At 61.2% G+C, this 24,954-nt stretch overlaps 9 protein-coding genes across 9 annotated transcripts; 5 read left to right on the forward strand and 4 right to left on the reverse strand.

Annotated features, from left to right (window-relative positions):
• Positions 1–295: 295 nt before the first annotated feature.
• On the forward strand, positions 296–1,406 carry PAN0_013c4634 (40S ribosomal protein S19; the record flags this gene model as incomplete). Its single annotated transcript, XM_014799762.1, has 2 exons — positions 296–557; positions 1,000–1,406. The coding sequence occupies 2 exons, from the start codon at positions 296–298 to the stop codon at positions 1,404–1,406; spliced, it is 669 nt and encodes a 222-aa protein (XP_014655248.1).
• Positions 1,407–1,725: 319 nt separating this feature from the next.
• On the reverse strand, positions 1,726–2,637 carry PAN0_013d4635 (DUF833-domain-containing protein; the record flags this gene model as incomplete). Its single annotated transcript, XM_014799763.1, has 1 exon — positions 1,726–2,637. One exon carries the CDS (start codon positions 2,635–2,637, stop codon positions 1,726–1,728), a length of 912 nt encoding a protein of 303 aa, XP_014655249.1.
• Positions 2,638–2,854: 217 nt separating this feature from the next.
• Positions 2,855–3,508, reverse strand: PAN0_013d4636 (DNA-directed RNA polymerases iii kda polypeptide; the record flags this gene model as incomplete). Its single annotated transcript, XM_014799764.1, has 3 exons — positions 2,855–2,922; positions 3,033–3,104; positions 3,166–3,508. 3 exons carry the CDS (start codon positions 3,506–3,508, stop codon positions 2,855–2,857), a joined length of 483 nt encoding a protein of 160 aa, XP_014655250.1.
• A 430-nt stretch (positions 3,509–3,938) lies between these two features.
• PAN0_013c4637 (glycerol kinase) lies at positions 3,939–6,114 on the forward strand (the record flags this gene model as incomplete). The annotated part of the gene is made up of 2 exons (XM_014799765.1): positions 3,939–3,950; positions 4,285–6,114. 2 exons carry the CDS (start codon positions 3,939–3,941, stop codon positions 6,112–6,114), a joined length of 1,842 nt encoding a protein of 613 aa, XP_014655251.1.
• A 447-nt stretch (positions 6,115–6,561) lies between these two features.
• On the forward strand, positions 6,562–14,275 carry PAN0_013c4638 (uncharacterized protein; the record flags this gene model as incomplete). Its single annotated transcript, XM_014799766.1, has 4 exons — positions 6,562–7,874; positions 8,019–8,311; positions 8,575–9,902; positions 10,067–14,275. 4 exons carry the CDS (start codon positions 6,562–6,564, stop codon positions 14,273–14,275), a joined length of 7,143 nt encoding a protein of 2,380 aa, XP_014655252.1.
• A 1,300-nt stretch (positions 14,276–15,575) lies between these two features.
• Positions 15,576–17,135, forward strand: PAN0_013c4639 (uncharacterized protein; the record flags this gene model as incomplete). The annotated part of the gene is made up of 7 exons (XM_014799767.1): positions 15,576–15,747; positions 15,873–15,892; positions 16,092–16,178; positions 16,350–16,439; positions 16,521–16,582; positions 16,673–16,726; positions 16,901–17,135. The coding sequence occupies 7 exons, from the start codon at positions 15,576–15,578 to the stop codon at positions 17,133–17,135; spliced, it is 720 nt and encodes a 239-aa protein (XP_014655253.1).
• Positions 17,136–17,218: 83 nt separating this feature from the next.
• On the reverse strand, positions 17,219–20,227 carry PAN0_013d4640 (rhoGAP-domain-containing protein; the record flags this gene model as incomplete). The annotated part of the gene is made up of 1 exon (XM_014799768.1): positions 17,219–20,227. One exon carries the CDS (start codon positions 20,225–20,227, stop codon positions 17,219–17,221), a length of 3,009 nt encoding a protein of 1,002 aa, XP_014655254.1.
• A 1,164-nt stretch (positions 20,228–21,391) lies between these two features.
• PAN0_013d4641 (MFS general substrate transporter) lies at positions 21,392–22,891 on the reverse strand (the record flags this gene model as incomplete). Its single annotated transcript, XM_014799769.1, has 1 exon — positions 21,392–22,891. The coding sequence occupies one exon, from the start codon at positions 22,889–22,891 to the stop codon at positions 21,392–21,394; it is 1,500 nt and encodes a 499-aa protein (XP_014655255.1).
• A 1,157-nt stretch (positions 22,892–24,048) lies between these two features.
• Positions 24,049–24,780, forward strand: PAN0_013c4642 (small nuclear ribonucleoprotein a; the record flags this gene model as incomplete). Its single annotated transcript, XM_014799770.1, has 1 exon — positions 24,049–24,780. The coding sequence occupies one exon, from the start codon at positions 24,049–24,051 to the stop codon at positions 24,778–24,780; it is 732 nt and encodes a 243-aa protein (XP_014655256.1).
• Positions 24,781–24,954: the final 174 nt, after the last annotated feature.

The following is a 24,954-nucleotide window of genomic DNA, read 5'->3' on the forward strand; positions in this document are numbered from 1 at the left end:
GGACGCCAGGTGCAGCAGCTTGTATCTCGTCGCGCAGCAAAGCATGTTCGAGGTGGTGGACACGACTAGGATCAGAGAGGGACAGCATGCATACGAAACAGCCGACGCCAGCACCATCGTCGTTGCGAGTGCGTCATCCTCGCTCTTGCATGCTCGTCGCGCTGTTGGTCACATGTCGCTCTTGCCAATCGTTCAGCTGTTAGCACCGTCAGCACACCGACACACTGCATGCCTTTGGCCGCCCGTCCCAGCCACGCCCATATCCCAACCGGCATTGTGATCGCCCTTCTTCAGCATGGCCATTTCAGCGTCCTCTGATGGCAGTGCGATCTCCGTCAAACATCAGACTCTTCTAACCCAACTTCGACTCCAACACCTTGCATCGACCATCCCGGTTACGAGATCGTGCGACGATGCTGCTGGACTCTTTCCGCACGCCAGCGTCTCTCTTGCACGCATGCTGACCCCAATCACTTCATTGTGTTCCAACTACAGCGTTCGTGACGTCGACGCCGCTACCTTCATTGACGCCTACGCGCAGCACCTCAAGCGATCTGGTAAGTCCACGTCCACACGGCAAAGCACAGCTGGCAGATCCAACGCAGGCAGCATGGAGATCGATTTTGCAGGCAAGCACGGAAGGTGCCCAACATACCGCCAGCGACGTACAGAGGAGAAGCATTGCAGATGGAGACGGTAGAGAGGACACGTCGCAGGCATTATGGACCAGGGACCAGCATAGTTGGCCGTGAATCGCTCACTGCATTCAGCAGCCGACAGCCTTGACGACTCGGCGTCCCTGCACACCACACCGACACGGAAGAGGACAGCACGCGTTCGAAGGAGCCCATACGCACCACACTGGAAAAACGGCTGGGAAGACACCACACATCCGCACGCGCCAATCTGCCAGCTGCTTCGCAAAACTTTCTCCAAGAGGAACAGCATTCACTGACCCGTTTCTTGCACGTTGCACGCACTTTTGCATCCACCTTTCAGGCAAGATCGAGGTGCCCGTCTGGGTCGACATTGTCAAGACCGGTCACTTCAAGGAGCAGGCCCCCTACAACCCCGACTGGTTCTACGTCCGCGCCGCCGCGCTCGCCCGCCACATCTACCTGCGCAAGGCTGTCGGTATCGGCCACCTGCGAAAGTTCCACGGTGGTGCCTCCAACCGCGGCTTCCGCCCCTCGCACCACGCCGACGCCTCGGGCTCCGTGCAGCGCAAGGTCGTCCAGGGTCTGGAGGGCATTGGTGTTCTCGAGAAGGACCCCAAGGGTGGCCGTCGCATCTCGCAGGATGGCATGCGTGACCTTGACCGTATCGCCGTCGCCTGCCTCGAGGCTGCCCGCGAGGAGGAGGAGAGCGAGTCCGAGGAGGAGGACGAGGAGGAGGACGACGAGTAAATGTTTTCGCCATTATCATCACATCAAACGGTAGTTTAGTCGCTACCACTCCCCCCAAAAAAGGGAAGGTTTTTGGTTGCCTTCCCCCGTGGAAAGAAGTGCGGGTCGGGTGTCCTATCCGCGCTTCTCTCACACACACGCACCTTTGCATTCCTCTCGCTCGAACCAAACTTTCCCCTTGCTGCGCCAGCGAGAGGCGTCGAACTTCTTCCTTCACCCCCTCTTTGTATCATCTTTTACATTGCCCCCACCAGCGCACCATCCCGCACAGAAAAAAGAATCTCTTCTCACAGAACCCTGGCGTTTGGTATTGGCTAGTCTAGAAGAGATTCCAGGTGAAGGATCGTTGAGCTTTGCCGGGTGTGATTTGGGAGGGGATGTTGTGGTTGAGAGTGTGGATGTCGCGTTCGACGAAGGTGGCGCGGCCGTCTTTGGCGATCAGGATGACGGTGGATGTTCGCGTGGCGTACCAGTCTCCGTCTCCTGCAGGGGTGGGAAGTTGGACGGGTGGGATGAGGATCGAGTTGCGCAGCTCCGATCGTTGCGTGGGGTTGGATGAGAAGGCTAGTACGCTGAAGAGGTCGGCTACCAATTGCTCCCGGTCAGAAGCAGGTGATGCGCGCCCCAATGCAGCATCGAACGCTTGCGAACCGGTGTGCACTTTGGGCCAAGGTTGGTCCAGAATTGAATTGGACATCCCCCTACACATGCGCACTCGCTCAATCTTTGGTGGGTCGAAGATCTTTGGTTGTGGCTTGGCCAACTCTCCCTCCGAGTCGCGGTTGGTAATGTACCCCACCACGGTACCTTGCTTCGACACCTTGCCCACCAGCAGGTTGAAGCCTGGATAGCTTTGCAACTTGTCGCCTACGTTGTTGAGGTACTCTTCAATGTCCTTCTCTACCTCCTGTCTTGTTTGTTGGGACGGGTGGGAGGAGAGTAGCCAGTCTCGAACCAGCTGTCCGCGCGATTCGAACCTCTCCATCCCCGGCGGCAACTCGGGCGTTGCTTCGGTAAAGTTAGTCAGCGTCGCAAAGGCGCCTGATTTGGTCACACCAAGCCAAGTTCCTCCACCGCTGGCATCGCGGGCACTGAGGATCCGAGGCTCCGAATCGAGGTCGAACGCATGCCAGGATGCAGCCAGCGTAGGTCGTGCCAGAAACTCGTCGCGGTTCGAAGCGATCACCAGGTCGTAGTGCGCATCGGACACCGTCCAAAAGATCACACACATCCTTCTCCCCAATCCCCACCGTTGTCACGATGCTGCGTAGACCCAAAGAGTTGGTAGTTGGTAGTGGCAGGTCGAGGTGGAGTGCTGCGTGTGTGTGGAGGCACAAGGGTCTGCCCCACCGGCTATCTCCGCACATCTCTAGCGGCCGAGTAAAATTCCCTCCATCTCAAACCCTCACCTTGTAAGCTCAGCGATACAGACGATCGAATGGATAGTGTTACAATGATGTCGGGAAGTGGTTTTGGGTATACATGCCGCCTACACGTGCGCTCAGTTCTCCTTCCACTGATACGCGCACTTGCCATTCGTACATCGATAAAACGTCGTCACTGTCCACACCCACAACTGTCAGCTATCCTGCCTCTTTGCTTCGCCATCGCTGCGCGAAAACTTACTCGGTTCGTCGGCCGACCTGATCTGGAGCTGCATAAAGAACGCCTTTGGATTCTCGCATTTCGGACACGGTGCTAACCAATACCAAAGAGTCAGCATCTCCCCAAAGACACGGAAAGAAGGGCGAGGGCTTACCATCTGTGGAATCGACGTTCTTCCAGCTTTCTTCGCCGCCCATGACGTCGTCTACCTCTTTGCGCTTGAGATGCAGCCGCGTGGTCATCTGGCGCACGATGGGGAACTCGTACGGACACGTGTGGCACGACCACTTGTTGTTGCCCTGCTCATCGAGCTGGATGATGAGACAGTTGGCACATGTTGGACAGAACAGCATCTCGGTTCCTCTTTGCTTGCCCAGTGCGTTGCGACCGGGTGGAAGGTGCGTGTCAAGGCCCAATCCGAGCTCATGCAGCGACGGGAACGATGCGAGCGATGGTGAGAAGAAGGCAATGGTGAGAATTTTGGTGGCCGTTTGCATTCAAAAGACCCTGAAGCCAGCCAAAAAAAAGTGGGAGTGTTAGAGCGAAAGTATCTGCGCGAAAGATCGGAAGGCAAAACCGGTCCGAAAGCCACTCACGTGCTGCAGGCCAAGCGTGGCTGCAGCGCAGCGTCATCGGCACGCATCCCGGCCGCCCTCGCCTTCTTGGCCCGTGGTTGCGGCGGATTTCGGTGCTCATCGGCTTGCTTGGCGCCCAGCCTCTGCTCGGCTTGGTCGGCACTCGACGACAGCTTGCCAGCAGTACCCACCAGGCTCGCTCTCACTCAACAAGCAGAGGGCGACAGGCAGAGGCAACCGTCCCCAACAGGAAGGACGACTCCGATCGGATCTGGCCCGCACTTTTTGACTTTCTTTCTCGCTGAAAAGCAGCCTCAGTCAGGGCTAATCACCTGGGCCTCAAGAAGAGACAATGACCGTGAGAGTATATGGCTTCGTCGGAAGCGACGCCGAGCAGAGATGATCATCACGCTGTCAGGCCCCGAAGCGAGGAGGGAAGGCGGAGGAGGAGGAGGAAGAAAAAAAAAAGGTCGAAAAAAGGGCCGTGCAAGCAGCTGCTGGAGAGACGGTCCGTGAGCCAGGCACGCTTCCAGTGCCGACCGCAACGCAGCTGCAACGAGAGCTGCAACATTCATTGCGAGCTGCGCTGGGCATGTGAGCGGTGGGTGGGTGAGTTGGTGGCATGGCCGACCCGGCCATCGGCTGTCGGGCAGTGCATCCGCCTCGCTCGCCTATTCGCTCTCTCTCTCTCTGCCCAGCAGCACCAATATTTTACCGGAAGCGCACGCTGGGCGTTCATTCTCGCACCGGCCCGATACGCGCAGAATCCGAGCAACTCGACAGGCAGCCTTGGACGAGGCAAGGCTGGGCTTAGCCTCCTTCTCGACGTCTGCTGGCTGCACAGTCTCTCCCCAACCATCACTTGCATCACTTGCATCGCTGCCGATCCTAGCCTCTTTGCCTGCAACCTCGTCGTGCGCACGCAGCGCTGCCCCACAATCTACCCCACCACCACCACCCCTCATACCCACGCCGGTAGCAAGCAAGCCGACACAATGCCGGAGCTCGTAGGATCCGTCGACGCGGGCACCACCAGCGTGCGCTTCATGGTGTTCGACGAGTTCGCCAAGGTGATCGCCTCGCATCAGATGGAGTTCAACCAGTACTACCCGCACCCGGGCTGGCACGAGCAGGATGCGCACGAGATCATCGACTGCGTGCACGAGTGCATCGACAAGACCATCGCCAAGCTCGAAAAGGAGGGCAAGTACTCGGCCTCGGATGTCAAGGTCATCGGCGTCACCAACCAGCGCGAGACGACGGTGGTGTGGGACAAGGACTCGGGCAAGGCGCTCACGCGCGCCATCGCCTGGCCCGACGCGCGCACCACGCACACCATCCGCGAGCTCTCGGCCAAGAGCGACAAGGGCGTCGACGCGCTCAAGGAGGAGACCGGCCTGCCGCTCTCGACGTACTTTGCGTCGGTCAAGCTGCGCTGGATGCTCGACAACCTGCCCGAGGTGCGCAAGGCGCACGACGACAAGCAGATGCTCTTTGGCACCATCGACTCGTGGATCGTCTACAACCTCACCGACCGCAAGGTGCACATCACCGACGCCTCGAATGCATCGCGCACCATGTTTATGGACCTGCGCGCCCAAAAGTGGGACAAGAAGCTGTGCGACTTTTTCGGCATCGACATGGACATCCTCCCGGACATCAAGAGCTCGTCCGAGGTGTACGGCACCATATCCAAAGGTGCGCTCGAGGGCGTCCAGATCGCCGGCATCGTGGGCGACCAGATGGCGGCGCTCGTAGGCAACAAGTGCTTCCAGCCGGGCGAGGCCAAGAACACGTACGGCACTGGCGCCTTCCTGCTCTACAACACGGGCGACAAGGTGGTCTCGTCCAAGAATGGCCTGCTCTCCACCATCGCGTACAAGGCCGGGCCCGATGCGCCCGTGTACTACGCGCTCGAGGGCTCGATCGCCGTGGCGGGCTCGGCGGTCAAGTGGGTGCGCGACAGCCTGGGACTCATCAAGGAGGCGCACGAGATCGGCGAGCTCGCCGGCCAGGTCGACACCACGGGCGGCGTGTACTTTGTCACGGCGTTCAACGGCCTCTTCTGCCCGTACTGGGACGACACGGCGGCGGGCACCGTGGTGGGCATCACGGCGTACACGGACAAGCGCCACTTCTGCCGCGCCACGCTCGAGTCGACGTGCTATCAGACCAAGGCGATCCTCGACGCTATGGCCAAGGATTCGGGTGTGGCGCTCAAGGCGCTCCAGGTGGACGGCGGCCTGACCAACTCGGACGTGGCCATGCAGATCCAGGCCGACATCCTGGGCATCAACGTGGAGCGACCCGAGATGCGCGAGAGCACGGCGCTCGGCTCGGCGCTACTGGCCGGCTCGGCGATCGGACTGTTTGGATGGGACATCAACAAGCCCGAGACGCTCAGCAAGGTCAACACGGCGGGCAAGCAGGTGTTTGAGCCCAAGATCGACGATCAGAAGCGCAACGAGCTGCTGCACGGCTGGGAGCGTGCCGTGGAGCGCGCCAAGGGCTGGAACGAGAACCCCTAAGCAGCGGCGATTAGTTTTGCGAAACAGAACAGAACTATGCTTGTACTAAAAACTGCACTCCCGTCGGAAAGCTTGGTCGGAACAGATGCGACGTGGGCTGAAGCTTGATCTTAGAAGTGTGGGAAGAGTGAGAAGATCGAGATGAGCGGCGGAGAGGGGATGGCTCGGATGTGCCGAACCGTGCTGCCGAAGCTCGAAGCGCGAAATTTAGAGCGCAAAGGTGGAGCAGCAGACGCGCTGTTTGTCACTCTCAGAGCCTTGGCAGCAGGGCCAAGAAGCAGACGGAAGGAGAGAAGTCGGGCGGGCGCCGCGTAGTTCCGAAGGCCGCAGCAGCAGTGGAGCCCGCGGATTGTTGGCTTTTTCAGGCCGTGCAATTCGGCATCCGTGCATCCTCTTTCTCTCTCGCCTCCATCCGCTTCGTCACATCTGCTCCTGGAATACGCAAAGATGGCGACGGCACCGCTGCATCTGGTTGCCAACCTCGAGGGCCACTCTTCTCGCGCCTGGCATCTGGCATGGAATCCGCGCATGCCGCTGCTCGCATCGTGCTCGGGCGACAAGGATGTGCGCCTGCACGCCTACTCGTTTGTCTCGACCACCACGGCCGAGGGGCCTTCTACGTCGAAGCAGCCGGCGTTCAACCTGCGCGAGGTGATTCCGACGGGTCACCAGCGCACCGTCAGGCAGGCGGCGTGGTCGCCCGACGGCAAGATCCTCGCCACCGCCTCGTTCGACTCCACCGTGGGCATCTGGGAGAGGATACAGGACATTGATGGCACCGCCGAGCTCGAAGGCAGCAGCGGCAACCGCGGACCGCTGGCGCTCAGCAACGGTGGCAAGCACGTGGACGAGCCCGAGTGGGACTGCGTGGGCACGCTCGAGGGCCACGAGAGCGAGTGCAAGTCGGTGGCGTTTTCGCACACGGGCAGCGTGCTGGCGTCGTGCAGCCGCGACAAGTCGGTGTGGATCTGGGAGGTGCAGCCGGACGCCGAGTTCGAGTGCCTGTCGGTGTTGATGGAGCACTCGCAGGACGTCAAGGTGGTGGCGTGGCATCCCAACGACGAGGTGCTGGCGTCGGCATCGTACGACGATGCGATCAAGCTGTACATCGACGATCCGCAGGACGACTGGTTCTGCTACACCACGCTCACGGGTCACGAGTCGACCGTGTGGAGCCTGTCGTTCTCGCCGTGCGGCAACTTCCTCGCGTCGGCGTCGGACGACCTGACGGTGCGCATCTGGCGTCGCCTCAACGCGGACGAGTGCGAGGCACGCGGCGTCAAGCCCGAAGGCAAGATGGCCGGCCGCAGAGGCGACAAGTGGGTGGCCGTCACGGTGCTGCGGGGCGACCACGACCGGACGGTGTACAGCGTATCGTGGGGCGTCGACACGGCTTCGAATCGCAACGGCAACCTCGGCCGGCTGGCGAGCGGCGGTGGCGACGGCCGCATCTGCGTATACGAGATCAGCGCATCCGAAGACGACAAGCAGCTGGCGCCCAAGGTGGAGCTGGTGGCCAAGATGGAGCGGGCCCACGGAAGCGCCGACGTCAACTGCGTCGCGTGGGCGCCCGAGAGCCTCAACGCCCGCGGTGCAGGTGCGCAAGCCAAGATCGAGGAGCTTCTCGACGACGGTGTGACGCCCAAGAGTGCGGGTTTGTCCAGCGGCTTGACCCACCAAAGCATGTCGGACATGCTTGCCAGCGCGGGCGACGACGGCAGCGTCAAGGTGTGGACGCTCACCACCTCGCCGTATGCCGCGTCATGATGGGTCGCCCGCATCACCGTGCCAACCTAAAGTAATAGAAGACGCAAAAGCAGATTTGATAATGCAGGCTTCAAATGTGATTGCATTGCATTTGCATGTGCATTGTGCTGAGCTTGTGATGTGATGACTGACAATAGTGGTAGAGACTATTTGGGTGGTGGTGTTGGTTTCGATCTCCCGATTTTGGCAGAGGCCGACGGACGCGGAGCTAAGCAGCAGCAGCAGCAGCAGCAGAGGTGGCTGAGGCGCGCGCGTCGATTTGGCGTTGGAAACGAGTCGAGGCGAAGGCGAAGCGCCGCTGGCGAGGCGCCAAAGCCAAAGCCAAACGAGCAGTCGCGCGCATTTCTCACTCTGCCATTCTCACTTCCATCTTCTCACCATCCTTCCTCTTTGTCCTTCCGCACCTTCCTTCATCTGGCGCAGTGCATAAGTTACCTCTGCTGTACACTTGCCGCGTCTGCGTGCATCCATCCGCTCTCAGCCAGCCACAGCTACACGCTCGGCCAGCCCTGACGCGTTCTTAGTGCATCCGTCCAACGCCTTCATCTTCGGCCGCTGCATCCGCACAATCCCGCACGCGTGCTCACACAGCTTTGTCCGTGCACAAACGGAGCGCTTCGTCATCCGCATCGGCCTTCAACACGATCGTCGTGACAGTGTGACATGCACGTCGCACACCTTGACGCTCGCTAGCTCTTGACCATCTGCCGACGCCGCTCGCAGTCTCCCACCTCCACCCCGCATCTGCATCAGCTTCCATGTCCGGTGGATCCAACAACAACCATCACCCATACACCTCCCAGCCTCACCACTCCTCTTTCCAATCCAACACCCCCAACTTCCATCCGAATCCGCACCAGCAGCCCTTCCCCCACCAACACGGCTACGGATATCCTTCCGCCAACCAGGCTGCGCCCGACTTTGCCCAGCCTCCCTTCCCGCATCATCATCAAAACGCCTATCAGAACATTGCAGCCCAGCCAGATCACGCATTCTCCCACCTCGCTCCTGACTTTGACGCTTCCGGCATCAGCTACACCGGCGCTTCCAACCAGCTGCCTCTGAACCACAACTTTGCTCAGCAGCTCCACCAGCCTCAGTGGGATCAGCAAGTCCACTTTGCACCACAGTCCGGCCTCGAGCAGCCTCACGCACCAGCAGGCTACGCCCATCAGCCAAGCTCGTACCCGCCCCACGCCAACCTCTCGGAGCTGCCCGTAGCCGACGACATCGCCACCCCGCCGCTCCAACACAGCCAAGTGGCCTCCCCGTCGCCTCAGAAACCCACCTTGCGCGTCAAGCTCAAACGCGTCACCAAGACCAACGAGTCCAGCGCCGGCGGACAGCAAGCACAGGCACAGCTCCAGATCGAGCCTACAACCAACATGTCCGGAAGACCCAGCAGAACGGCCGCTGTGAACGCCAGCGCCAGCATGAGCGCACTGTCCGACAGTCTTGCAGGCCGGCCCCTGCGGCCTCGCCACGCCAAAAAGGGACCAGGCAGCGAAGAAGACTACCAAGACGACGTGAGTGACCATCATACGAACGACAACCGCGACAGCCATCCCCTGCGCCAGTCGAACAGGGATTGGGGCAGCACCAGCGAGGTTGACAGCCAGGAGACAGGAGAGCACGTAGGCGACCAGAAGGCTAGTAGAAAGAGCAGAAATAGCAGCGCAAAGACCTTGACCGTCGCCATTCGCAGGAGCGGCAGGAACCGAAGCCGCAGCAGCAGTCAGGCGCCCACCAGCAGTCAGACGCCCGCCACGTCCCAGTCGCAGCGCATCGACGGGTCGCGCCCACCTCAGCCGCGCCGCAGCACCAGGCGGTCGGGCGATTCCGCCCCAGAATCCAGTCAGGAGATCATGAGCGAGCAGATGCCGAGCGCGACGCAGCGTGTCGCCGTGCAGACCAGGACGCCGTCGGTGCGTCGTAGCAGTAGGAGCAGGGTAAGCTTCGGGATTCGGTTCCGCAAGCGTTTGGTTCAGAGTCAGGAGCCGCCAGCATCGCACAGAGTCATGGTTGGTGCAAGGAAAGCATAATTGCGCTTGGGGGATCGTCATGCTCTTTGAACCGGCGTCAGGGCCATCTCGTGGCTGGGAAAGCCCCGTACACCTTGATTGTCTCGTCGAACTGTTACTGACGCTGCTCTCCTCCTCTCTTTGTAATTGATCACCACCCACAGGACGCTGACGCTCCGGAAGACGACGATGAAGATGCCGAGGCCGACGACGATGCCGAAGGCGAGCAAGATGTCGCTGTCAAAAATGACGACGACGACGAGCATCACGAGCCACAGCCGATCATGTCGCGCAGCCGCAGCGGCCGCGTCCGACGCATGGCAAAGCAGAGCATGGCCGAGTCCGACGATTCGGAAGCGGGCCGTGACGATGACGACGAAGACGAAGAGGCGGTGCGCTCCACGCGCCGCACTTCTAGCCGACTCCCCGGAAACTCGCTTGAAGGCTTCGTTGCCGCCGACGACGAGGACGACGAGGACGACGAGGGCGAATACGGCTCCAGGAGGAAAACCCGATCCGGTCGACTTCTGCGTGGCAGCAACAGCAGCAGCTCCAATCGCCTTCAGGAGATGGCAGCCAAGAAACGCGCCGCCAACGGCCGCGGCCGTCACGCCAAAAAAGTCATCGACGACGAGTTCGAGATGGACGGCGACGACACGCCCGAGGAAGACCACATCTCGGGCGCCGAAGACGACCCGCTCGATCTGCACAGCGACGAGCCCGAGGGCAGCCAGGGCAAGTCGTACTCGCTCCGCCAGCGCAAAAAGGTCAACTACTCGCTCGTGCCTCCACCAGCCTCGCCCCCAAGAGACGGCTTTGGCCGTGCTATCCGCAACAATCGCGGCCGTGCCGCCAACGGCGCCTACGAAATCGATCCCTCGACTACCGGTGCTGCTCCAGGCCCGGGCACCGGTGCGGCTCTGCCGATGCCCTTCCCTGGTCGTGGCAAAAAGGGCAAAGAGGGCTGGGACGCGTTGCCATCCTCGATGACCGGCAAGGACTATGCTCGCATCTTTGGCGACCCCGTCGACAGCTCCGACGACGAGCTCCAGAACAACGCACTGCGCAAACCGGGCGGACCCGCGGCGCTCGGCGGTGGTGCCGCTGGAGGCCTGCTCGGTGCTGGTGGTGCTGGTGGCGCGGGCGGTCCACCCGGCGGACTCACTGGCTCGGGCGGCACCGATAGCTTTGGTCGCATCAAGAAGAGCGGCGACCCGCTTGCCGACGTTGACCCGCTCGGTGTTGACATGAACATCGACTTTGACAGCGTCGGTGGCCTCGACGGTCACATTCAGCAGCTCAAGGAGATGGTCATGCTTCCTCTTCTATACCCCGAGGTGTTCCAGCGCTTCAAGGTCACGCCACCGCGCGGTGTGCTCTTCCACGGCCCGCCAGGTACGGGTAAGACGCTCGTCGCGCGTGCGCTTGCCGCGAGCTGCAGCACAGAAGGCCAGCAGGTGAGCTTCTTCATGCGCAAGGGTGCCGATTGCCTGTCCAAATGGGTGGGCGAGGCCGAAAGACAGCTGCGTCTCCTCTTCGAGGAGGCGCGCGCCTCGCAGCCAAGTATCATCTTCTTCGACGAGATCGACGGTCTGGCGCCCGTCCGCTCCAGCAAGCAGGACCAGATCCACGCCAGTATCGTCAGCACCATGCTTGCGCTCATGGACGGCATGGACGGTCGAGGTCAGGTCGTGGTCATTGGTGCCACCAACAGGCCCGACAGCGTCGATCCGGCGCTGCGCCGCCCCGGCCGATTCGACCGCGAGTTCTATTTCCCGCTGCCCTCGCTCGAGGCGCGCAAGAGCATCATCAACATCCACACGCGGAAGTGGGAGCCACCCCTCGACGACGATTTCAAGGCGAGGCTGGCCGAGGTTACCAAGGGCTACGGTGGTGCCGACCTGCGAGCTCTGTGCACCGAGGCAGCTCTCAACGCCATCCAACGGCGCTACCCGCAGATCTACTCGACTACCGATCGCCTGCTGCTGGACCCAGCGTCGATCCAGGTGGACGCCAAGGACTTTATGATGTCTGTCAACAAGATCGTGCCGTCGTCCGCCAGGGCGAGCGCTTCGGCGGCGGCGCCGTTGCCCGAGAGGCTCGCGCCCTTGCTCGGCAACGTGGTGCAGGACGCCATCTCGGTGCTCGACCGCATCCTGCCGCCCGTCAGCAAGCGCAATCCGCTCGAGGAGGCGCTATGGGAGGACGACACCTTTGTCCCCAACGGTCTTACATCTGGCATGTCGGCTGCCGACATGCTTGCTGGTGATCGCGGCTTTGGTCGTGAGATGCTGCTTCAGTCGTTCGAGGCGCAGCGCGTCTACCGACCGCGCATGCTTGTGCATGGCGAGGCCGGCATGGGTCAAGGCGCGGTCGGTGCGGCGCTGCTGCAGCACCTCGAAGGGTATCACGTGCAGTCGCTCGACATTGGCACGCTGCTGGGCGACAGCGCTCGCACGCCCGAGGCTGCGATTATCCAGCTCTTCGTTGAGGCCAAGCGCCACAAGCCCAGCGTCCTGTACATTCCGGGCATCGTTCACTGGGCGCGCTCGGTGTCCGAGGGCGTCAAGACGACGTTCAAGGCGTTGCTCGACGGACTCACCGATGCGGATCCGGTCATGCTGCTCGGCATCGCCGAGGCGCCGCTCGACGAGCTTGACGATGAGGTTCAGTCGTGGTTTAACTTCCTCGACGACGACCTCGTGCAGATCCGGCGTCCGGACGACGAGAGCCGCCGCGCGTTCTTCAAGGAGATCTTTGACCACGTCATTCGCCCGCCCACCGAATTCCCTGATGCGCTGCCTCGACGCAAGAGGGTGCTGGAGGAGCTGCCCAAGGCGCCGCCGCGGCCGCCGCGCAAGCTCACGCAGGCCGAGCTGCAGCAGCAGGCGGACAACGACGCCAAGCTGCTCGAACACCTCAAGTACCGCCTCGGTCCCGTGCTCGCCGAGCTGCGCAAGAAGTTCAAAAAGTTCACGCGCGATGTGTGGGACGAGTACAACCTGCGCGAGCTCACGCAGCAGTTCGAGTGGACGCGCGAAAAGGGCAAGGTGACGATCGAGCTGCGGTACTATCGTCCGGGCCTGGCGGCGCAGCAGGCGCGCGAGGACGAGGCCGACGACATCAACGGCATGCTCGAGACCGAGGCGGACATTGCGGCCAAGCGCGGCATCACGGCGGCCCAGTTCAACAGCCCCGAGCCCAGTGCTGTCGCTGTCACTGAAGATGCGCCGAGTGCCGAGGCGGAAGCGCCATCTGCCGCGGCTGCGGTGGCGGGCGAGACCGGCGATGTCGAGATGGCCAATGGCGATTCTGCCGCGGCCGTCAATGGCACCAACGGTGTTGATGCGAGTGGCGAGGCGTCGAATGCTGCAGCCGACGGTGTGGCGCCGCCCTCGTCGCAGCCGAACGGCGTAGGCGCCGCACATGCGAGTGGCGAGGCTGACGAAGCCGGTGGCGATGCATCCACTGCGGCAGCCGACACGACCGGCGCTGCCGGCGCGGCGACGGACGAGTACGTGACGCGGACGATGCCGATCTGGACGACCAACCTGGAAAAGATGCAGAAGCGGCTGTACTACAACGGCTATCTGTCGTGTTCGGCCTTTATGGAGGACATCCAAAAGATCGTCGAGAATGCCGAAGAGGCGGCGGAGGTGGATCAGGAGCGCGTGTTCCGTGCGCACCAGATGCGGAACCTGGCGATTGTGCTGATGGACCAGTACATTGATGCCGGGTTCCGGGAGGAGTGTGATCGGATGGCGTTGCGGCAGATGGCGCGCGAGCAGGAGGCGCGCGAGGCGACTGAGAAGGCCAAGCAGAGTGCGGAGGAGGCCGCCAAGAAGGCGGCCGAGAGTGCGAAAGGCGAGCGTGCGAGCGCGCGCATTGCGGGCAAGGAGGTGGATGCGGCGTTGCTTGGCGATGTGGGCGCCATCGAGCGCGGCGCTAAGAGACAGCGCAGTGCAAGTGCCCAGGCCGACGCCCCCGCTGCTCCCGCCGAAGGTGTCGAAGGTGTCGAAGGTGCCGAAGGAGGTCACCAGATATCGGTTGGAGATGGGGAGGGGGAGGGAGTTGTATCGACGGAGGGTGTGGAGAAGGAGGAGGAGTCGCGGAAGCGACCTCGCGTCGAGTCGCCACCGGTGCATCCGCCACTGACGTATACTGCGGCATCGTACGTTCGGCTCACGCAGCACATTGTGGCGTCGACGGCGACGTACAGCATCGACCAGCTGGCACGGCTGCGTGCGGCGGCGTTCAGTGCGATCTGGCAGCACCGCGCCGACTGGGACCGCGACGAACTGATTGGTCGACTCATCGAGATCACCGCCAAGTCGCAGCAGGCGGTTGCGAGGGAGCGCAGTGTCAGGCAGTAGTCCACCCCCCCACGGTGAAAGAGTCTCCTGTCGGAACGATGCCAATGTCAGTGCTTGAAGAATCGTGTGGGATTACAGTGTGTGTGTGTGTGAATGGTGTGCATCTTTCTCAATGTGCTCTTCAACTGTCTGGATGTTGAATGCTGTGCGGCTCTTGCGTTATCAATGCTGTCCGAGTCTTTGTAAGTGCGGGTTGCAACGAATGGCAGAGGTGTCTCAATTGGCATGGGCGTTGCAATGTCTATGCGCAAGACTTGACTGTGCGTCCAAGGGGAGCGTAATGCAAGCGGCACTTCTTCATGCGTCGGACCACAGTTAGTCGGACCCTCGGTGCTGTCAGAGGATGCCCACTTGAAGTGCTGGGTCTTTTGATGTACGGTGCTTTTCTAACGCTCCCAATGCAAGTGCTACCCTACGCTTTTGATCGCAGAGCTGTTCAACTGTGCCAATGTGCAGTGCCGATCCTCTCAATGTCAGTGCCATCTAACAGTAGCTCCGATAAATGTCAGTGTCGTCTGAATGTGCCGCTGACAGTGCTGTCCCACTGTGCCGATGTGCAGTGCCGCTCACCTTTCCCGCTGTCAGTGCGGTGAAACTTTTCAACGTCGGTGCTATCCAACTCTTCCAATGTCACCGCGTTCAGGGATCGCATCGGTTCCCACTGTGCATAAGCGTGCGAGCGAGCGCAATGCCCGTTGGTAGAGGCGCACCCGTGTGAGAGTCTCGAAACGTCGGTGCCAATCCAACTCTGCTATTGCCAGCACGGTCCAAATCTCTCAATGTCGGTGCTGTCCAGCTGTACTCAATGTGATTGCGTAAAGAGAGGCATCGGCTTCCGGTGTGTGGACGTGAGTGTGCGAGCGCAGCACCAGCTCACATCCAAGGTGCGTCTGTCCAGCTCTCTGAACTTCAGTGCTGTCCAGCTCTCCGGAGTTCAGCGCTGTGCATCTCTCCCAACGAGAGTGCTGTCCGGTTCTTTCGATGTCAGTGCCGCCCACCTCTCTCTTCTTCAGTGCTGCCCGCCTCTCTCTTCAGTGCTGTGCACCTCTCCCAAGGTCACTGCGGCCCGACCATCCCAACGTCAGTGCCAACCAACTCGTTCGACGTCTGTGCTCTTGAAATGTAATGATGTGCAGTGCCGCCTACCCCGTCCAATGACATTGCCTTAAGAATCGTGTGGGTGTCCAGTGTGCGTGAGCGTGCGAGGCGTTACGCCGGTCAGTAGAGGCGCACCTCGTCCGAGTTTCCGTATGAGAGTACGATCGAATCCTCTCAATGTCAGCGCGGTACGACGCTCTCGATGTCAGTGCTGCCCGACTCTCCTAATGCCAGTGCTTTAGGACTTGCATCGATTTTCACTGTGCGAGAGCGTGAGCGTGCAAGGGAGCGTAAAGCGAGCGAACAGCCAAGGTGGCTTCCGTCCAACTCTTCCGATGCCATTGCCTTGGGGATCGCGTCGGACCACAGTGTAGGTGCGTGTGTGAGGGACCGCAAAGCCAGCCAGTAGCCGGACCTCTTGCTTGCCGAGTTGAATTGCCCCTTGTCAGTGCTGTACGACACTTTCGTTGTCGGTGCACTTGAGCGCTCTCAATGCCAGTGCTGCCCGATGCTCTCGACGTCAGCGCTGTCCAACTGTCCCCGACGTTCAATGCAGTCCAGCTCTCCCATATCCAGCGCTGTCCGAGTCGTTCAACGTGATACACACCTCTCTCTCAATGTCAGTGCTGCCCACCGGTCCCACTTTCAGTGCTGTCGAGCTCTTCCATTTTGAGTGCCGTCCAACTGTGCCAATGTCAATGCTGTCCAACGCCCCCAGTGTCAATGCTGTGCAACGCCAATGTCGGTGCTGTCCGAGTTCTTGAATGTGCTGTCGGACTATCCTATTGCCATTGCCGTGCATCTCGTCCACTCTCAATGCCGCCGACGCCCCTAAACGGTATAGCTTGACACTTTGCGTCGGTTTTGAGCTGTGCGTGTGTGGGTGCTTCAAGCTTTCCGCCTGGATTGGCCCTCGTTGGCGCTGGTCTTGCCAAGCATTGCCGTTGGTCTGCGCGTCGCCATGAATTTGCCCTAGATCTCTGCCCTCGGCTTGGCCTGGTCCGCCCAGTTTTCCGCCTGGGCCGCCCTAGATCCGACCCTGCTCAGCATTGCCCAGAACTGCTCAGTGCGTGGTTCCTCCCCTGAGTCTGCTCCAGCTTTGCCGTGGTTGCCCAGCGTCACCCTGGCTCTATTCTGGGTCGCGCAGATTGGCACCACAGTATTGACATCGGTGTGCGCGTTGCGCTGCGTTTGCACCGAGTTCACCAGGTATGCCTTCGAGTTTACCCTGCTTTGGCCGGCGTTGCCCAGCGTTGCACAGTCTTTGACCCTGGTTCACCCCGCGGCATGGTGCCCTAGCTTTGCTTCGGCCCTAGCTCTACCCAACATTGATCCTACGCTTGCCCTACGTTTGTGCTGAGTTTTACCCCCACTTTGGCCCGGGATTTGGGCGGTTCTTACCAGCCTTGTGCAGCGCCCACCCTATTGAGCCCTAGATTTGCCCCAGCCTTGTCGCAAGGTCTACGATTGACAAAACGATACAAATCGCCTCATCTGAACCGCAGCCTTAGACTACCTACGCCCCAGTCATGTGGTGCCACTATATCGCTCCGCAAAACCACACCCGCACACTCTAACCCGCAAAAACCTCACAAAGCCCATCATCCCCACGAAACAACTCGCGATTCCCGGACCCGGCAAAGCCGTACAGCTCACCTCCATCCGTCGCACGCAGGAAATCCTCTGGAGTCCCAGCGACCCATTCACCATCAAACCCCTGTGCATTTCAAGCCCACTCAACCCTCTCCATCCCATAACTTGAGCTCACCACCACATTGCTCACACGCGCAACATCACCGGTGACAAAAAAGTAAGCATGACAGACGCCTCGGGCCGAAAGGTGTGCTACGCATCGTCATCCTCGTCCACCTGCGACAGCTCGGTACGTTCCCTGCGGCGTGCGGCCGGCGAAGGCGGCTGGTCACCTCCGCCGCCCCGAGCGACTCCCCAGTGCGGGCTCGACGCGAGCACGGGCGATGCTGATGCCGACGAACTGCCCGACGTCGGCGTGAGCGCCTTACTTCCGCCCACAACTAGCGGCTGCGCGCCCCCGAGCGCAACACTCGTCCTCTCGGCTACAGGCGAGCTAAAGGTCGCTACCGCATTGGCGCCCGTAAGCGCCACGCCACTCAGCTGCGACGTGAGTGCATCCGTGTCGGTTTCCGCCTGTGCTGCGGGCGCGCTCACCGGTGTGAACCCCGAGGGCCTGGCGAGTCCCGAGGCGGTGGCGGGCGTAAAGCTACCGCGCAGATTCGTGTTGGAGCCCAGCCGACCCTTGGTGAGCCGCAGCGAGCCGGACGAGTTGCGTGCGATCGTACCGCGGTGCACCCCGGCTGGAGCACGGTAGCCGTCGCGCGACGTGATGCTGCGGCCCGTCGCACCCGAGCGCCGGTCGTCGTCATCCTCGTCCGCACCACCGCCGTGCCACGCACTCGCGCCGGCCATCCCCCACGGCGACGGCGGCTGCGACACCGACACGCCCGACACCGACGACTGCGTCGAGCCGCCGCGGCGGTGCATTCGTGCGTCGAGCCCCAGCGCGCCGTGCTGCGACATGGGCGTGTCGTAAACGCTCGGCAGCCGCCTCGACGCCATCGAGGGCGAGCGGCTGCCGTCATCCTTGCCAAGATCATCCACAAGCTCCTGCACCGAGTTGGACTGCGCGCCAAAGTTGACCTCGTCAAAGATCTCGTAGTAGCGCTCGATGCAGAAGCGCACGATGGAGCCGAGCGTGGTGGTGTTGGTGTCGGCGTTGGACGAGAGCGACGCCTTGCGCAGCTGCGGCGACCTCGACGCCGGCGGCTGCGCTGACAGCGTCATGGAGGCCATCCCCTCGACGCGGCAGATCATGACGTCCTTGATCGCATTGCCGCTCGAGACGAGGTTGGGCGCAATCACCGTCGCGAGATTCGCCGCGTCCATCTTGTTGGCCTCGCGGTGCTGCGCGACCTTGTGCAGCATCTCGAGCACGTACGACAGCAGGATGCCCGAACAGCTCGGCTCGATGGCCGGCAGCAGACGCGTGCGCAGATACTCGATGGTCTCCTGCGCCTGCGCCTCGTGCACTGCGCTGGGCACCTGGGCGTTGGGCAGCGGCGGCGGCGGGCACGCGCGGATGAGCGGATACATGCTCGCGGCAAAGATGGGCCGGGGCAGCGAGCGCAGGAACACCTTGAGCAGCACGGCGGGGATGTGCGGATCGCGGTACTGCTCGAGGCTGACCGGATGGCCCCGGTCGTAGCTCTCCTGCGCCGTCTTGAGCAGCGCCGAGGAGGGCGAGCGTCGAAAGATGCCCTCGACCTCGGCGGGTCGGATGCCGTCAAAGTCGCCGAGGATGGCGTCGACACAGTCGCGCACGACGCGCGGCACGCCGCCGCTCTCGCCGTACTCGCCCATGAGGCGCACGAGATCCACGCCAAACACGCGGTCCGTGGCGTCCTGGCCTGCAAGAGCGTCGGAGGCCTTGGAGGGCAGGTTGACGTGGCTCTCGTACTTTGCATTCCACTGCAGCACTTCGGGCGGGATGTCGATCTGGGTGAGCGGCACGTGTTGTGCGAGCGCGCTAAGAGTGTAGAGCTGCGAGACCTTTTTGGAGAACTTGGGCGAGACAAAGTAGGCGCCGGTGTTGACAAACTGGAGGAGCGAGCGCGTGAAGAAGGTGGGATGGACAATGTAGAGCTTCTTGAGGTTCTTGCGGAAGCGACGGTCGAGACGACGGTATGCGCGCCAGATCCAGTTCCAGCCGGGACGATGGTGTCCGCCGCCGGCAAAGTAGACGACGGTGTAGTCGTTTTCGACAAAGAGGTCCATGGTGTCCATGATGCGGTCGAGGAGCGCATCGTAGTCGACTTCTTTTGGATCAGGAAGGCAGCATGCGGCGAGGACGACCATGGGGCGCGTCTCGTAGTCGAGGCCTGCCTGGAAGACGATGCGACGCACGTACGAGTCGAGCTTCTCTGTGCGAGCGATGGCTTCGCTCCAGTTGGCTGCGGGACGCTGGTGTGGGATGGGTGAGTTGGAGGGTTCGGAGCTGGCTGGCGTGGCTGACGGCCACAGAAAGCCGGAGCCGGAGCGAAGCTTGGTGCTCGAGGACCTGGATTGGAGGCGGGAGAGCGTGGCATACGCGCCGCTGGGCGATTCCTGCTTGAGCGAGGGCGAGTGAGGCGGCAGGTCATGCACGAGCCTCGCACGCGGCGAGGTGGGCGAGTGGGATGCCGGGGTGTGAGGGGGCGAAGAGGCGGGCACGTCTTCAAAGATACCGGCTAAGGGACGGCGACGCGGCGAGCTTGTTGGAGAACGACGAGGGCTTGGCATCGTACCAGTTTGGCCGAGCGAGTGGTGGTCTGGTGTGCGACTGTCGCCGGGGTGGGCGTGGTCGGTATCGTGCTTTTCGACGGATGTAGCTTCGACTGGAGCCGAGATGTCGAAGGGGATGGCGGCTCTTGAGCGGCCGGACTTTGCGCGACCGGTGCGCGTGGGAGATGCCGACTTGCGCAGCGTCTGTGTGTTGTTGTTGCTGGTCTTTTGGCGCGCTGCTGCGGGGCCCCAGCTGAGCAAGTTGCCCCAGCCGCCGGGCACGGACATGTTGGGGGAAGCGCTGGGGCTCTGCGACGAGGATTCTGGACGCAAGCGAGACGGACCGCCCTCGTTGGTCTGCTGCTGGTTGTAGGCGCCCCAGAGAGAGGCGAAGGCATTGGAGATGGTGCCTGCGGCGGTGCGGTAACCTGCGGCGGGGGTGTGGTGACCGGACGAGGCGGTGGGAGTGTTGAAGCCGGATGTGCCCGGCGATTCTGGCTCCGGCTCGATGCGATCTCGATGTGGTGGCGACGGCATGTTGGCGACGAGAAGCGACATGGGATTGGTGCTGCGCGATAATGGAATGGTAGCGGTATGCGATGTGTGCGCAGACAGCCGATTGTATGGTGGATGCGAGGCTGGAGCCGCGGATATGCGCTCAGTGGAGTTGCATTAACAAGGCATTGCGGGTGGTGATGAGGGGGAGTATGGAGGAGTATGGAGGAGGGGATGACGAGGGCGATTTCAGGTCGATGCGGGAAGGAGGCGAGACAGAGCAGGCGCGCGGCGAAATATGTGGAGCGAGGCAGGGCCGATGCGCACGATGCGCTCGCAGCAAAGCCGATGCAGGTGGCTCGCCAGTGCCGGGCTCTCTTTGGCCACCTCGCAGCTCACTGAAGTCAACTCAGGCAGGGTCCGGCGTGAGTTGGCGCTGGCTGCGCATGACGCATAACTTGGACGAGAGTGCCTTCCAACCCTGTGCTCGACGTGCTGGCTTGGGACGAGTCGAGAGAAAGAGCATCCTTGATGAACGGTGAATTGGATTTTGCGAGACCCACAAACACATGCTCGCCCCACCAACGCGTTGTTGGTCTCACCCCCGAGCGCGGCGTCATCACACTCTCACACTCGCATCGCATCGTCGATGTGGCTCGTCATCGGGCGAAGGCCGCTTCATACACGAAGCCTCGGCTGATCCGACACGATGGCACGCTCAGGCACGCTCGAGACGCGTGAGCGGCGGATAGGGGCAGCACGGGCCCACCTCGGCCCATCCGAAGCACAACCGCCTCGGACACGCTTTGTTGGGGCGAAGGAGGCACTGGTCATAAGCTCATCATCACTAAATTTACACGGTCTCGTGATGCTGTGCCAGCGTTGGATTGCTCTCCGATGCAGGTGCAGGGCCTTTGAAGCATGGCATCATCGGCAGCCCCCACGTGAGCCGTCGACGCGACTCACTCTGCGCGCGCCCTGCAGACAGGAGAGACCCTCTTGGAGGACCCTGAAGAGCAAGCAGCCCGCTCGAGTCTCGCTTGGCGCCGCGTTGTTCGGAAAAAACAGTCGTTCTCACGCCGCCTCTTGAAATAGGGGCCCGAGCATCAACAAATTCAGCCCCGGCGCGCCTCGTCTGCCTCTGCCTCTGCCTTTGTCTGTCTCTCCCCACCCGAAAAAAAAGGTGTAGGAATGGAATGAGATATTGCGATGCTTTTGAGCTTTGAGCTACCCGCGCTGCACGTCCATCTTGCGCCACATGAAGCCGATCAGGAACGTGCCAATCAGCGTCACCGCCAGCTCGAGCGACACGATGCTAAACTGGCCCACCTGGTAGATGGTGGATCCCCACAGCGCGCCCGAGATTCTGCCCGAATAGTTGCTCAGCTGGATCACTGTCGAGGTCAAGCCGTTGTACTTGGCCGGAACCTGCTTGGACAGCAGCGAGAGCGTGACGGTGGTCAACATGTTGTATCCCAGCGCCACCAGGAACCAGCTGGTGAAGAACGAGCCAAAGTTGAGCGAATGCAGCATGCCCAACCTCGCCACGGCCGAATGCGCCGGACTCTCGAGGCTGCCCATATGCAGCGACAGCCCCAGCAGGCCAAACAGTAGACCGGCAGCGAGGATCAGTCGGTCCTGCACATGGCGTGCGGCAAATACGAGCGCAAACAGGATGGGCATCGTCGCCAGGCCACCGAGCGCGATCACGTTGCCGGCATTATACTCGCTCCATCCGAATCGCAGCTGGCCGAAGACCGGGATGTTGGCCTCCCACGCTCCCAGCACGAGGAAGTTGACCATGCTGAACCAGCACATGGTGAGCACCGAGAACTTTTGTGCGCCGTTGAGCTCGCGCACCATGCTCCGCAGCGTCGGCTCGCTTGGCGCATCTGCGGTCATTTTTGGCTGCGTTGCGGGGAGTGCGCCCAGTTCGAGCTGCGAGTTGGGCACCAGCTGCACTGGATCGACAAATACGAACCAGGTGAGCGCAAAGAAGCCGCCAAAGATCCCGGCCATTAGCCATCCGCTGGCGGTGAAGCCGTTCCAGATGCGATGCTCGTCGTCCATGGGCCTAACCTGCTTGGACAGCAATCCTCCGATGAACGGCCCTACAGCCATGCCTCCCACCTGGGTCGTCACTAAGCATGCGGCCATCATCGTGCGCTTGTGTGTGCCCACCACCGCGGCGTCGGTCATGTACTTTTTGACGTACATCCACGACACGAACCCTGCGCCCAGAATGACACGACCGACAAACATGAGCCAGGCAGTATCGGCTGCACCTGCCAAGGCGTACACCACCTCGCCCACCAAGATGCATGCCGAGCTGAACAGCATCGGAAAGCGGTAGACGCGGTTGTATCGCTTTGAAAACGGTACGAGGAATAGACCGGCAATCAGGGTAGAGATGCCGATGGTTAGGCCGGAGAACCATGTTGAGGCGCCGAGTTGGTTTGCGTAGGCGGCCGAGGTGGGCACGATGATGAAGAACGTCATGTTGAGCAGGAAGTTGAGCAGCAACACTACCGCGCTTTGCGAGAAAGGCGGCACGTGGTCCGCATCGACAGCCACCGGCACCAACGCAGCTACCGATGCGCGGGGTGAAGTCGAGCGCACAGCTAGCTCAACGGCTGCCAGGTCGGGGAGCGTCGAGATGGGTGGCAGCTCGTCATCGCGTGTCTTGGCATCACCCATCGCGGATGCTGTTTGTGTCTTGGTGCTCATGCAGCAGGATGTTGAGACGGTGGTGGTTGTCCGTACAGAGCCGAGGAACGAGGCCCGGCTGCTACTGCATCGTGGCTTGACGAGTCAGAGCAAGCCACATGGTCGGAGCAACAGCCGGCGATAGTCTGTAGTCCGCGGGGTATGCAGCGCCCCCGCCAGCCGTAGAGTCACGCCGCGTCGAAATTCAGGCTCGGAGAAATCTCCGGCATGCCCAAGACCCTCAGCCAAGCTGCAACGCCAAACGACGTCGCTCGCACCACCACCTCGTACCACCACGAGCCGGTTCTTGCACACACGAGGTTGCCATGTCAAAGCATGCGATTGCATTTTGCTTTGTCCACAACAATGAATAAACCTCAGCTAGAAAGAGAAGATGTTGCCGGCCTGACCACGGCCTCGCCGACCAGGAAAGACAGGCCCCAAACACTCCAGCACCTGTTACAGTAACTGAAAAAGGACCCGCCCGAGACTCCATGCCAACGAGGCGCTGATGAGATCAGACGCGGCTAGCATGCGCAGCAGCGTAGCGAATGTGTAGTACGCCGTACCACCACACATGCCCCACCTGCGCGCGCCGAAGCGCCACAAGTGGTTTACTGTTGGACCCTCACCAGGAACCGCTACGGCTTAGTTTGAGCACAGAGCGGGCAGAATTAGGTCCAGAGGAGAAAGAGGGGGGGAAGGAATAGGGCGAAGGAGCAGGAAAGAAGAGAGGGACTCAGGGCAGGAGGAGGGGAAGGAACGGGGCGAAACTCAGTGGAGAGGGATGGCGGCCAAGGTCGATGGTGGTGTCGACGGAATGCAACCCTCACGAGGCAGGAAGCATGTCGGAAGGCCGGACGATACACGAGCGGTGCAAACTGTCGGAAAGGTATGTTCTGAAGACGGAGGATGTGGTGGGAAGGAAAGCTGTTCACGAAGCGAGAAGGGCTGCTCTTTATCCACTTTTTTTTTTTTTTTGGCGTCCTCGAATCGCTATTTTTTCTTCTTCTCTGCGCCTTTGGCTCACGTGATGCGGTGCGGGTGCGCTGCGGATGGACGGAAAGGCGGGAAATGTTGGATTAATTGTAGCAGCAGCAGCTTCTCCACTTTTGGCGCGGGGGTCCATCGATCGCATCCACCATCCATCAGCTGCTACCAAGCTGGGATCGCCCACGATGAAGCTCACACCAGAATTGATATCGCGGAGTCAATCCTCGATCAACGCACTGCAAGATCGCGAGCTCGATCTGCGCGGGCTCAAGATCCCTGCCATCGAGAACCTCGGTGTGACGCGAGACCAGAACGATGCCATCGACCTTACGGACAATGACATTCGATTCCTCGGCAACTTTCCGCTCCTGCAGCAGCTCAAGCATTTGCAACTGGGCAACAACTTGATATCGCGCATCGACGCACGTCTCGCCTCGTCCCTTCCAGCGCTGCGCTCACTCACGCTTACCAACAATGCCATTGCCGATCTGGCCGAACTGGCGCATCTGGCAAAGTGCAGGCGGCTAGAGTATCTGTGTCTGATGGGCAACCCGGCGAGTCGCGAAAAGCACTACCGCGAGCTTGTCATCTGGAAGCTACCCCAGGTGCGCGTGCTCGACTACCAACGCATCACCAACCGCGAGCGCCAACTAGCAAGCGACCTTATGCAGACCGAAGATGGTCAGCCCTCCGAATTGGCAGCAGGCATCATGCGCCAAAGCGGCGCAATGGACATCGATGCACCCGGCGTCGCAAAGGGCCGCACGTTCGAACCAGGTCGCTTGAACGGATCGTCAAGAAGACTGTTGACGCAGGAAGAGAGACAGGCCATCGAAGAGGCCATCGAAAACAGCGAGAGCTTGGAAGAGATTCGCCGCCTCGAAGAGCAGCTCAAGATGGGTTCGTTTGCCGGCTAGAGTTTGGCTTGCTCATTTTAGCCAGATCCGCACATTCTTCCGCCGCATGTATTAGTATGAACACAGTCCTTTTCTTCTCGTATCGTCCGTCTGCCATTACCGTATGCCTGCTGCATCGTTGCGTGGATAGCAGCAGCTGAGCGGAAAGAGCCGAGCGGGGTGGACTCGATCTAA

This window comes from Moesziomyces antarcticus (assembly GCF_000747765.1).
Source record: "Moesziomyces antarcticus DNA, scaffold: scaffold_v10013, strain JCM 10317, whole genome shotgun sequence".
In the NCBI taxonomy this organism is placed as follows: domain Eukaryota; kingdom Fungi; phylum Basidiomycota; class Ustilaginomycetes; order Ustilaginales; family Ustilaginaceae; genus Moesziomyces; species Moesziomyces antarcticus.